This window comes from Trachemys scripta, chromosome 2 (assembly GCF_013100865.1).
Source record: "Trachemys scripta elegans isolate TJP31775 chromosome 2, CAS_Tse_1.0, whole genome shotgun sequence".
Taxonomy (NCBI): domain Eukaryota; kingdom Metazoa; phylum Chordata; order Testudines; family Emydidae; genus Trachemys; species Trachemys scripta.
The window spans coordinates 109,560,370-109,572,881 of record NC_048299.1 but is presented as its reverse complement, the minus strand read 5'-3'; the positions used below and the strand labels follow the sequence as shown (position 1 = coordinate 109,572,881).

At 46.0% G+C, this 12,512-nt stretch overlaps 2 protein-coding genes across 2 annotated transcripts in view; both read left to right on the top strand.

Moving 5' to 3' along the window:
* SDHA (succinate dehydrogenase complex flavoprotein subunit A) overlaps positions 1-2,325 on the top strand; it is a 33,296-nt gene extending 30,971 nt beyond the window's left edge. Inside the window, exons 14-15 of the mRNA XM_034761394.1 lie at positions 6-119; positions 1,952-2,325. Of these exons, the coding sequence (XP_034617285.1) occupies positions 6-119; positions 1,952-2,038 (201 nt within the window). The 3' untranslated portion in view covers positions 2,039-2,325. The remainder of the gene's footprint in view (positions 1-5; positions 120-1,951) is intronic.
* A 2,632-nt stretch (positions 2,326-4,957) lies between these two features.
* The window catches only part of FH (fumarate hydratase), a 39,725-nt gene continuing 32,170 nt past the window's right edge, over positions 4,958-12,512 (top strand). Inside the window, exon 1 of the mRNA XM_034761395.1 lies at positions 4,958-5,143. Coding sequence (XP_034617286.1) covers positions 5,012-5,143 — 132 coding nt within the window. The 5' untranslated portion in view covers positions 4,958-5,011. The remainder of the gene's footprint in view (positions 5,144-12,512) is intronic.

The following is a 12,512-nucleotide window of genomic DNA, read 5'->3' as shown; positions in this document are numbered from 1 at the left end:
CTTAGGTAAGAGTAGATGAATATGATTTTTCCAAGCCAATCCAAGGGCAACAGAAAAGACCATTTGAAGAGCATTGGAGAAAACACACCCTTTCTTTTGTGGATGTCAAGACTGGGAAGGTATGTTGGCTCTGGGCTTGGAGGGTTTTTTGTCCCATTCTGTCGCTGTCAGTGGGGTGGAAATTGCATGATTGCAGTGGAAATGAGTTGAAGTTTCTTCATAAAGTACCACAATCAGTTTTTCTAAATTAACACACTACTTCTTGAGTATATGAAGAACTAAATGTACGAGATGATACAAGAGCCATTCCTGGGGACTATCACTGAATTGCTGTTTAGCAATTGACTTTACAATTGGAGTAGGAATTGGAATAGTTTTTCAGCTTAGAACAGGCTAGTTCAAAGTTCTTAACATTACGCACTGATAATGCATGTTTTGATGCTTAGCATAAATCATTTATGGATTCAAAGAGAAATGTATTAAAAATCTGTGGTCTTACAAACTCCCTCCTGAGATGATCTACAGTATCCCTCCAATGTGAAGTACTGAGGATCACCTCCCCCTCCAAGTGATTAACCTCCTTAGTTGGCCAGAAGGGTTATTGTTGAGTGGCATGAGGCACTCTTACAATCATAGAATATCAGGGTTGGAAGGGACCTCAGGAGGTCATCTAGTCCAACCCCCTGCTCAAAGCAGGACCAATCCCCAACTAAATTATCCCAACCAGGGCTTTGTCAAGCCTGACCTTAAAAATCTCTAAGGAAGGAGATTCCACCAACTCCCTAGGAAACCCATTCCAGTGCTTCACCACCCTCCTAGTGAGAGAGTTTTTCCTAAAATCCAACCTAAACCTCCCCCACTGCAATTTGAGACCATTACTCCTTGTTATGTCATCTGATACCACTGAGAACAGTCTAGATCCACCCTCTTTGGAACCCCCTTTCAGGTAGTTGAAAGCAGCTATCAAATCCCCCCTCATTCTTCTCTTCTGCAGACTAAATAATCCCAGTTCCCTCAGCCTCTCCTCACAAGTCATGTGCTCCAGCCCCCTAATCATTTTTGTTGTCCTCCGCTGGACTCTTTCCAATTCTTCCACATCCTCCTTGTAATGTGGGGCCCAAAACTGAACACAGCACTGCAGATGAGGCCTCACCAATTCCAAATAGAGGGTAATGATCACATCCCTCGATCTGCTGGCAATGCTCCTACTTATACAGCCCAGAATGCTGTTAGCCTTCTTGGCAACAAGGGCACATTGTTGTCGCTCATCCAGCTTCTTGTCCACAGTAACCCCTAGATCCTTTTCTGCAGAACTGCTGCCTAGCCACTCGTCTCTAGTCTGTAGCAGTGCATGGGATTCTTCAGTCCTAAGTGCAGGACTCTGCACTTGTCCTTGTTGAACCTTATCAGATTTCTTTGGGCCCAATCCTCCAATTTGTCTTGGTCCCTCTGTATCCCATCCCTTCCCTCCAGCGTATCTACTACTGCTCCTCTTGCCTCAGACAGACTGTGCCTCCAAATGCTCTAAGACCCTGCTGGCTCAAGAGGCAAGAAGGGAACTAGAACTAAATCTTGCTTATTAAAGCTGGTCAGAATTTTATTTTTTATTTTATTTGAAACACTTTTGATTTTAAAAAATTGCACTAAACTTTTTTTTGGGAGGTTTTTTTTTCCTTTTTAGTCAATTTTCTAGTTTTGATGCAGTACAAGAAATGGAAAAACTAAAGTTTTATTTGTCAAAGTTTTTTGAGGAACTGTATACATTTGATTTCTAAGTTTTCCACAATACTGGCAATTTTTTGACCAATTCTATTTTTTTAATATTAGACCAGTTCCAATTAGTTTTCACTATTGGGATTTAGCAGGAATTGTGAATATTTTTCATGCTATCTTCTGGGTTTGATGCAGTGGTTTGCTTTGCCTTAATTAAGACACTGTTTTATATTTTTAGGTTACTTTGAGATACAGACCTGTAATTGACAAAACTTTAAATGAAGAAGACTGTGCAACAGTTCCACCTGCTATTCGTTCCTACTGATGGTTAGCTATGTAAATCAGCTTATGTAATTATGTATATGTCTGCCAGAGCTTGCTGATATACATGAACATATTAAGTATTCTCTTATTCAGAAATCTACTGTTATGTTAATGATGGTTGAAGAATGCTGTCTAGAGATTTCTCACTGATGCTCTGTTCGGTGGCTAGCATATCACCATTAAACCAAGGTGCACAAAGCCGTACACGGATTCTCTTTCATCCCCCTTTGTCAAAACATTTGAAGTGAACATACAGAACTAATGCCAAAATAAAATAATCTAAAACAGCCCTGCCTACTTGTTACAGCTTTTCTTTTTTTTACTTTTTTTTTTTTTAAAAACCTCTTGAGCTCTGCACATTGAAATAAACTTAATGCATTTATTTTGAATAAGGGGCTACTGTAGGGTGCTGCTTGAGACTTACATTTCATGATTAGGGGTGCAATTTAAACATAAGCTTCCAGGACAGTAACTTTGCCCTGTTGCACATTACCTATTTGTTAGTTGGTGTGGGAACTGTAACTTTGAATTTCTGAGCCTAAGATTTAAAGCATCTGTTATGTTTCATTAGTGCACAGTAGGGCTTTTTATTTTATTTATTTATTTGAAGAAACCTAATTTTACAAGGCAAATTGTTTCCTTTGAGCAAATATCCTCCACTCAAAGGTAGACTGAATAAACTGTACATATTCTTAGTCAAATCAAAACCACTGGAAAGATTAAAGATTTACAGAATATTCCTATGGGGCATATATCTATGAGGATGGATAAATTAGAGTGAATTCATTAGAAAAGGGCTTTTTTCTTCCTCCCTACCAGGAAATAAACGATCAGATTTATAGAACAGGGTTCTTTATAGCTTAACATTGTTACAAAACATATACCATGCTTAATGTTAATATAAAATGAAAAGCATACACTACAGAATTTCCTTAGCACACAAATACATCTTGTCCGCTAATCTGGGTGGGGACAACTACTATGAATATTATAATTAAATACTGTTATGTATTGTGTATTTGCATAAAGAATCCCTTTTCTGTTAACTGCAGCACAGTATATGTAATCCTCTAAAAGTGAGTTATGAAACACTCATTTACTCTTGATCAGCAGTCCTCAAAACTATGGGGTGGGCCTCTCCAGGGAGGCGTGAACTGAGTGCTTTTTGTAAAAGCTCTGGCTGTCAGTCTCCTGTGGCTGGGGCTCATGCAGGAGGACTGTGCACACCTGGGAGGTGGAGATAAAGGGGCAAGTTGGAGCCCCACCCTCTGGACTCAGACTCTCCTTTCCCAACCCCCTCCCCAACAGATAGTAACCCATTTCATATCACCTATCAGGAATACTAGCAAAATTTTTGCTAGAACTGAGAACTTGCTAAACCCTTATGGGACCATGAACTCTTAATTTATATTCAGCCATCTGTCTTCATCAGTACATATCAGATTATTCTAGTGTCAAGGGTTACTGGCACTTCACCGTTTTTTAGAAATTGATTTTTACTATGATCAATCTGGAAATTTCCTTGAAAGAAGGGATGATTCATCACAGCTTAAAAACTTTTAAGTAAAAAGGACCAAAGCCCCCTTTCACAGGTGGAGGTTAACTCCTTTACTCAAAGCCCAATCTTAAATATGAGACAGCTGGTTTTTCTTTTCTACTTAAAATAGTTGTACCAGTTGTCTAGCCCTCACTGGTTCCATTACGGAGTCTGCCATGGTGCCTATTTAAGTGTGCTTCACTTCTCATCTCAGCTCATGAAATGAACTATCTTGGGTTACTGGGTTACATGTGCACACGATGAACAAATTTTTTGGTACACGGACAACGTTCTGTCAACGGGTCTGTGTACTGACAGGATCAAGATTTAATGAGTGGTCATGAAATTTGGTTAATGTTTAAAGGAAGGGGTAAGTACCGGCTGGGTAAAAACAAATGCCAATAAAGCAAGGCCATAGATATTGCCAGTAGTACAGGGCGATGTATAAGACAAGGCACGACTGAGAAGAAAGGTAATTTCTTCCAAGGTGAGGCAGGAGATGGTGGAGGTGTTCAAAGGATCAAGAAGGGATTTATCGTTTATTCTCTAAGCACCTTAAAATTACTCCTCAGTGGCGCTTGTCGGCCGTGGGGCTCGGCGTCTGGACTGGCGAGAAAGCGGGACGTTGCGATCTAGCCGCGCCGGTCCCGGCCCCAACACAGGGGTGTCCGGTAGCGCCAGGCGGTGGGGCCCGGATCTCAGTTCCCAGAGCAGCGGTTCGCTCCGTGCTGACATTCACACCAGTCGGGCCGAGCAGCTCCTACCTGCCGCCCGCACAGAGCAACTCCCGGGCGGGGGCTCCCAAGGCAAAGGCTGTTTTCCGACATCAGCGGCCCCAGGCTGCCCCTTCTTCCCGCTCGCTCGAGGAACGGAAGCGGCGGCGGCCGCCGCAGCTACGACCGGCCCGAGGCCCCAAGCGGAGCCCGCCTCATGCTGAGCCCTGGTGACCGATGTAAGAGCTGCGGGCGTCACCTCACCGCGACCCGCTTCAACAGGCCCCAGCCCCCGGCGCTGCTCCCCTGGGCCTTGTCACCCGCTGGGCCCCGGACCCCCTCCCCGCCCAGCTCCGCTCCCGCGCGCTCGTCACTTGCGCCGTCGCTAGTTCCTGCACAGCGCGCGCCCCTCGCCCCCTGAAAGGCAGCAGCTGAGTTGCTAATGCGCATGCTCAGCTTCCTTCAGCCATGCGTAGTAGCCTCCAAGAGCTGCCGCGGAGAGAGGGGAGGGGGATAGGAACCGGCCCCACCCCTTGCTGCGCTTTTCGCAGCTTGGCAATTGGCTTCCGCGTGGTTGAGCCCGCCTCCTGGTGCCCGCTCCCGGCTGTTGATTGGTCTGCCTAGAGGCGGGCCTTCCTTTCCCCATGGCACTTGCTGTCAGAAAGTAGCTGTGCCCCGCCCCCTTCCCGGCCCCTGTGTCGCGGCTTCCGTGCTCCCGCTCACCATGTACTGCTCACTCCGGCCCCTTCAGCGCCTGGGCAGCACGCGGGGGCTCCTCGCGCTCCAGCCGCCGCCGCGCGCCGCTCTCCTGTGCCAGCCTCAGCAGCGGACGCTGCCGCCGCGCGCCGCCGGGATGGTGAGCACGTGTCCGGGTCTCGCGTCGGGCACAGGGGGGAGGGGCGGTGACCTCTAATTGCTACCGCCAGCCGCCCCTCCCCCCAGGGGCTGTGTGGGGGTCGAGATGGGGGGACACGCTGCGGCCTGGCGAGCGGGGGCCCCGGGGCAGTGGGGCCGCGGTCATGCAGCCTCCACCCACTCAGCATCGGGCTACCGCGCGGGGCGGGTCTGTGGGACCCGAATTTGACCCTGGGCCTGTTAACCCCCCACCGAGCTCGAGTCCCGCCGGGTCCGACATACCTGGCTTGGGAGAGCTCGGTGCAGCTGGCAGAGCCTCGCCCCCAAGCGCCTGGACCCCGCGGTGATGGGCGGCCCAAACCTCTCCGGCGTCCCGTCACCGCCGAGCAGGACGCGGGACCCAAAATAGCTTGGCTGGGTGGGCCTGGTGCGCGCCTGGGTCTTGCAGCGCTGTCGCTATCTCCGGCCCTTTCATCCTTCCCCGGGACATCGCTAGGAGAAGCTCGTAGCTGTGAAGATAGGCGTGGATGGGAAATGCGCTAACGTGTTTGGCTCTTCCTGGGGATGGGGCACCCTCCGCCACTGAAAACCCTTTGAACTGCACAGCAGTGCTCACCCCAAGCTGACAGTCTATAGTCAGTTGCAGTAAATGAGGGTCATGTTGCAGTCTAAAAACACACAAGCTGTGCACACGAGATTGTAAATCTGATAATTAAAATTCCCTCCCTTCCAGATAGGGAGAGGAAAACTGCACCTCAGGTTTCAGTCTCCTGTAACATCACTTTCCAGATCTTCATCAAATTGTCAAAAACTTCCAGGAAAAAGTGGGGAGTTAGGATATGACATTGTTCCTAAAACAGGCTTTTTAAAATGTTGATTCTGTATTTTTAGTTTAATGGAGTACAAAGGGACAAACTTCCAAATTAATGAACAAACCAAATTACACTATTTTGAAATGTGGGGGAATTGGAATTCAATATTTAACTTAAAACAAACAGACATGTAACTTATAAACCACTGGCCTATCATCACTCTGATAATTTTGTTTGTGTATCCCTCCATATTTTCCTAGTACATTTTTTGCGTAACTAAGATCTAATAAGCAACATTCTCTGAGCTGTGCCAGACAAACACGACTTGTGCTGTAAAACAAGCTTGTACTGTCATTCATGATCTAGTTGATTGATAGTATTTAAACTCTTATTAAAAAATGAGTGGGAGACACCAGTTGTTCAAAGTTGCATTCTGAGTGGACCTTTCTGTTGTCACATTTGTGCTCCAGCTCACAACTGGGTATGCCTGGGACCTCATCCCTCACATAAAACTTAAGTTTATCCCTATTCCTGTGTTGTTTCTTGGGTGAGGGCAAAAAACGACCAATGTAGTTAAAATAAACTGTTTGTCATAACCTCTGGTTTGAAGTAACTTAAAAAAAAAAAAAAAAAGCATACAGGTTTTAGTTGCAAAACCAGTTAATTCTGTAATCAATATTAACTTCTGCCTTTCCCAACACTACTTTTTCTTGTTTTTTGCTGCCTAGCTGTCTGAGGAATGGAAGTACGGTGAAAACCCACGAAAGCTTATGCTCAAATAAATTTGTTAGTCTCTAAGGTGCTACAAGTACTCCTCTTCTTTTTGCGGATACAGACTAACACGGCTGCTACTCTGAAACCTGTCCTTTTTTGGTAGCGGGTGAAACTATGTTAATGAGAATACAGTAAAATCTAATGGTTTGGATGTCATTTAATTTTCTGATAACTAATCAGGAAGTGTTCCTCAAAAAGTAAAAGTGGAGGATGAGCTCAAACAGCCTTTTGAGTTTGAATGGAAAGCTTTATGTTTTGGTTTATTTTTTACCCAAACATTTCTTGTAGTAAAGGTCTTCTGAAAGAACACACTTTTTCAATCATAACTGAAGGGTTTTCGCAAGGAGCACTTTGTTTAGTCACCTGAAGGCAGTAATCATCATCCAGTTCTTGATTGCTTGCTTACACTGCAAAATCATAAAGATGTGAAGTGAAGTAAAACTGAAGGAGCAGAAAATGTCCTTAAGCTTTCAAACAAATTGTATCCAAAGATGGATAACTTCTCACAAATCACCTTTGCTAACTTCATTGACAAAAGAGAGTATGGAAAAGGCTTCAGGGGCATGAATGGAAGTAATGAAATTTAAATATTCTTAGTTCTCCAAAATGTCACCTGTAATTTAGGACAGTCGAGAAAAGGTGTATATAACTGTTCCCTATTTTTTCATTATTGGGAGCTACTTCTTACAGTGGAAGGATACATTGTAAACAAACTGCATTTTGTAAAGTGTGTTTTTGGGTGCGGGGCGGGGTTAAAATCAATGAGCAGATACAAGTCACTTCAAGATGTGCACTTTTCCTAGTGTCTGGAGACATGTAGCCAAATACACCAATGTACATAGACCCTGCCATGACTTTCTGCTGTTTTGCTACCATAGAGCTAAACTGCACATTATTTAAAATGATATATTTTAAACTGAGGCTGGAAAGGCAGCATTCCTTCTCTCCTCAGTTGAGTGCTACAAAATATACATTTCTGGTTTCCAGACTTTTGAAAGTTACGACGTGATAGTTATAATGTAAGCAACAAATAAAACTAAAACTTTGAAACCTTTTCTGTGTCAGAAGAGCAGTTGAAGAGTACAAATAGTTGTCTTTTTATTGTGCTTTGCTGCACAATTGCAGCCTAAATTAAATGAGGTGAAAGAAATCTTTCTAAAAACTGCTGCTTGTTGAAACTAGAATAGAATTTTTCATAGTGGGCATTATTGCGATTGTCCTGCCCTTTTGAGTTCTCCATTGCATTATGGTGCAATGAGTTTTAACATCAAAACCGTTAGTCACTAGCTAAGAGGTAAAAGTACAGTTATATTTGCTTAGATTACTTAAGCTCTGAACTGTGTTTTTGGGCAGAGGACATGTGAGTAGGACTTTTGACCAGCTGGGCTTTATTTTATAGGGTAGAGAATGTCAATTCTGAGCTGTGCCTTGCAGGAGGCATAACACAGCAGGTTTAAACCAGAAACTAGCAGACTTGCATAGCCACCTTGGCTTCTCCTTGACATAAAAAAGCTGGAGTAGGACTGATTTTAATCATGATTAAGGCTTGGTCTACACTACAGAGTTACGTACAAGCAGCTTACGTCGATCTAACTCTGTAAGGGCTTGTTTACACTGGCAAGTTTTGTTGCCAAAAACTGCCTTTTGGCGACAAAACAGCGATAGCGTACACACTGCGAGGTCCCTTTTTTCAGGAGGGGGGGAACCTACCTAGATTTGGCAACAAAAAACTTCCACCCCTGCGAGAGACTTTTGTCTTTTCCCCTCCCTTTATTGTCGACAAACAGCCAGTGTAGACACCACAGGTTATTTTTCTTCTTCAATTTTATTGGCCTTCAGAAAGTATCCCACAATTCCCATGCTGCCGCTCTGGTCAGCGGTTTGAACTCTGCTGCCCTGCAGCCAATTTGCCCCTCCCCCTTGCAAGCCCTGGGACTTTTAAATCTCATTTCCTGTTTGCTGGCTTCCCAGAGGAGTTTCCCAGGTGAGCATGGCTGGCTATTGCATCAAACGCGCTGCTGCTTGGACCTCCGCTGAGTTGTTAGATCTGATCAGTATATGGGGAAAGGAGTCTGTTCAGTCGCAGCTGTGAGTGACCCGTAGGAATCAGGACACATATGGGCAAATTTCTCGGGGCTCGTGTGAAAAGGGCTATGATCGGAATATGCATCAGTGCAGAGCGAAGATAAAGGAGTTGAGACAGGCGTACCATAAGGTGCGGGAGGCAAACCATCGTTCCAGTGGGGCACCTAAGACTTGCCGCTTCTATAAGGAGCTGAACGATATCCTCGGTGGTGACCCCACCTCCATCGCCGATTGCCCCGTGGATACTTCGCATGCAGTTGAAAGGGGGGATAACCTGGAGGCTGAAATTGTGAATGAAGAAGTCGAGCTAGAAGAGGATGTGGTGCTCCCAGCAGGGTCACCCAGTGGGGCAGGCAGCCAGGAACTTTTCTCCACCCCAGAAGTGCTCAACGGGGAGCAGGAAGCAGATGAGACGCTGGGTAAGTTGCTGTGGCTTGTGTAGGGAATCGAAAAGTGGGAGGCAGGTAGTGTTTTCTGTGGGCTCAACATTTCCCTGTGTAGCTAATCTGCATGGCCAAGCTGGGTATCGATGGACATGGAGACCTCCAGGGAATCCTCCAGAGAGAGGCTCTGGAAAGTTTCCAAGAGGTACTTGTTAATCCTCTGCCACAGATTCCAAGGGATTGCAGCCTCGTTGGTTCCCCCATTGTAGGAAACTGTACCATGTCATTTAGCAATCACTGGAGCTGGGACCAAAGCGGCACATAGCTGAGCTGCATATAAACCGGGGTGAAAGCCGCAACTGTTCAGTAGCTGAGCCCTGGTTTCCCTGGTCACCCTCAACAGAGAGATGTCAGCCAGCAGGTTGGCCGCCTGTGAAAAATTGTGGGATAATTTTAGAATACATCCCCTGCAAAGCTGCCCTGCAAGCCGTGACCTTTTTGTCCATATGCACAACCGCCTTCCCCCCCACTCCCAAAACTCACCATGATTGGGGTGCTCGCAGAGCTATGTGCCTCCCTAGAGTCTCATCAGAGAGAAAGTGATTTCTATTAGGAAAATACATTCCAGCAAACAATTGAAAGGGTAACAATCCCTCTTCTGTTCAGCACAGACCTTGAAGGACACACCACGCACCCCCGCGGACTGGCTGCGGCAGATAAGAAAAAACTCTAGGTGCAGCAAAGAAGACATGTTCCGCGAAGTTATACAGCACGATGAGAGACAGGCCAGGGAACGGAAAGATTTCTGGGAAGCCAAAAGGCACAACAGAAAAGAGAATGCTGCTTTTGCTAGGCATGTGACAGAGCGGATGATAAGTTATGGAGGATCAGACAGAGATGCTCAAGTCTCTGCAGACTGAGCAGATCCGAGTTCGAGTGCTACTGCAGCAGATGCACTGTTCTTTGCCAACCCCACCCTCCTCTATGCCCACACATTCCTTTTCACTTCACAGCACTCCTGAATTTCCCCAGCACTCCACCTCCTCTCACAGCTTGCACAATGATAGCTGGAGCTACACACAGTTGTGGCATTTTATCCTTTTTAACAATAAATGAAGGCTAAGTTATTTAGTGGTACAGCATTTTTATTCTGTGTTCTACAAAAGCGCATAGTAATCAATTCACTCTCGGGAACAGGTTCCTAAAGCATTGTGTTGCATGTATCTTGAGCCCCAAAATTGTACATGGATGCACCAGGGAAGCAACTCCAAAGCAGACATGTGTTACTGCCCCGCATTGTCAAAGTGGTTCCTCAAAGCCACTCTGATGTTAATAGCAGCCCTCTGGGTTCCTCTGACAGCCCTAGCATCTGGCTGTTCAAACTGCAGCCAAGCGCTCTGCCTCAGTGCTCCACACCCGAGCAAACATTTCACTCTTAGATTCACACAGATTATGCAAAGTGCAGCACGCGGCTATGACCACGGGAATATTATCCTCGGTAAGGTCTAGCCTGCCATTTAAACACCTCCAGCAAGCTTTCAAATGGCCAAAGGCACATTCGACTACCATGTGACACCTGCTCAGCCTGTTGTTAAAACGCTCCTTGCTGTTGTCCAGGTGCCCTATGTAAGGTTTCATGAGCCAGGGCTGTAAGGGGTAAAATGGGTCTCCCAGGATTACTATGGGCATTTCCACATCCCCCACTGTGATCTTGTGATCTGGAAAGAAAGTCCCCGCCTGCAGCTTTCTGTACAGGCCACTGTCCTGAAGACGCGTGTTTCATGCACCTTTCCAGACCAGCTTGCATTGATGTCCATGAAACGCCCCCGTTGATCTACAAGCGCCTGCAACACCATGGAGAAGTATCCCTTCCTATTGACGTATTCAGAGGCAAGGTGGTCTGGTGCTAAAATTGGAATGTGTGTGCCACTGCCATCAATTGCCCCGCCACAGTTAGGGAAACCTACCTCTGCAAAGCCATTCACTATTTCATGCACATTTCCCAGAGTCACGGTTCTCCGCAACAGGATGCCATTTATTGCTCTGCACACTTGGAGTAATACAGCCCCAACAGTGGACTTTCCTACTCCAAATTGATTTGTGACTGACCGGTAACAGTCTGAATTCGCCAGCTTCCACACAGCGATTGCAACACACTTCTCTACAAGAAGGGCAGCTCTCAATCTGGTGTCTTTGCGCCACAGGTCAGGGGACAGATCATCACATAGCTCTATGAAAGTTGCTTTACGCATCCTGAAGTTCTGTACCCGTTGGTCGTCATCCCACACCTGCATGACAATGCAATCCTATCAATCAGTGTTTGTTCCCCTAGTCCAAAAGTGACGGTCCACCGGATGCAGATGCTCTGTGAAAGCACAAAGCACTGATAAGTTGCTGCTGTCCATATCACACTCGGGTGCCTGCGATTCATCCTCTGCTAACTTTGAGTAACTCTGAGAGTAACTGTGTTGCCATGCACGATGTCCTCGTGACAGCTAACAGCGCATAAGAGAAAAGTGCGGGATCCATCCTCTCTCACTGCAGATGCTGGCATGCACTACAAAAGAATGACAGTTGGAAAAATGGTACAAAAGGAAACCAGAGACCTTTGGAGGGGTGGGACACAAAGCGGTGCGTGACGGTACATTTTGCACATCCCAGGATGCGCCGTGCTCCGTTTCCACGTTCCCACAACACCTAGCGATGGATGTTGTCACCAGGCACTGTGGGATACATACCCACAGTCCATTGCACTCACTGTTGACAAAGGTGCCCCAAATGTGGACATGATCTGTCGATCGAGGGAGCAAATGTAGACACGCTTTGGCAACTTTTTGTCGATTTTTTTCCCTTGGCGACATTAGTTGGATCGAAAAAACTTGTCAGTGTAGACAAGCCCTAAGTGTCTACACTCAACGTTGCTCCCACTGATGTAAGTCACCCCCTACACCGACCTAATAACTCCACCTCTGTGAGAGGTGTAGCACTTAGATTGATGTAGTTAGAGAATGCAGTGTCTGTGTAGACATTGTGTTTCTTATATCACCTATTGGCTGTGAGCCCTGCGTGGGGTGGGGAGGTGCTCCAGGTGTCAGTGCCTTACAATGCCCCACACAGTTAAGTCGGGGTAGTGTGGACATGAACCACTGCAGTAATTACTGTGGTGCCTGTACAGTGACCCAACTTAAGTTGACTTAATTTTGTAGATCAGACAAGGCTTAAATCAGCAAGCAGAAAATCTTGATTTAAGTGATGGATGTTAATCTTGTTTTATGTTTGCACTTTTTAGTTATTTCTATTAAAGGAATTAGACACT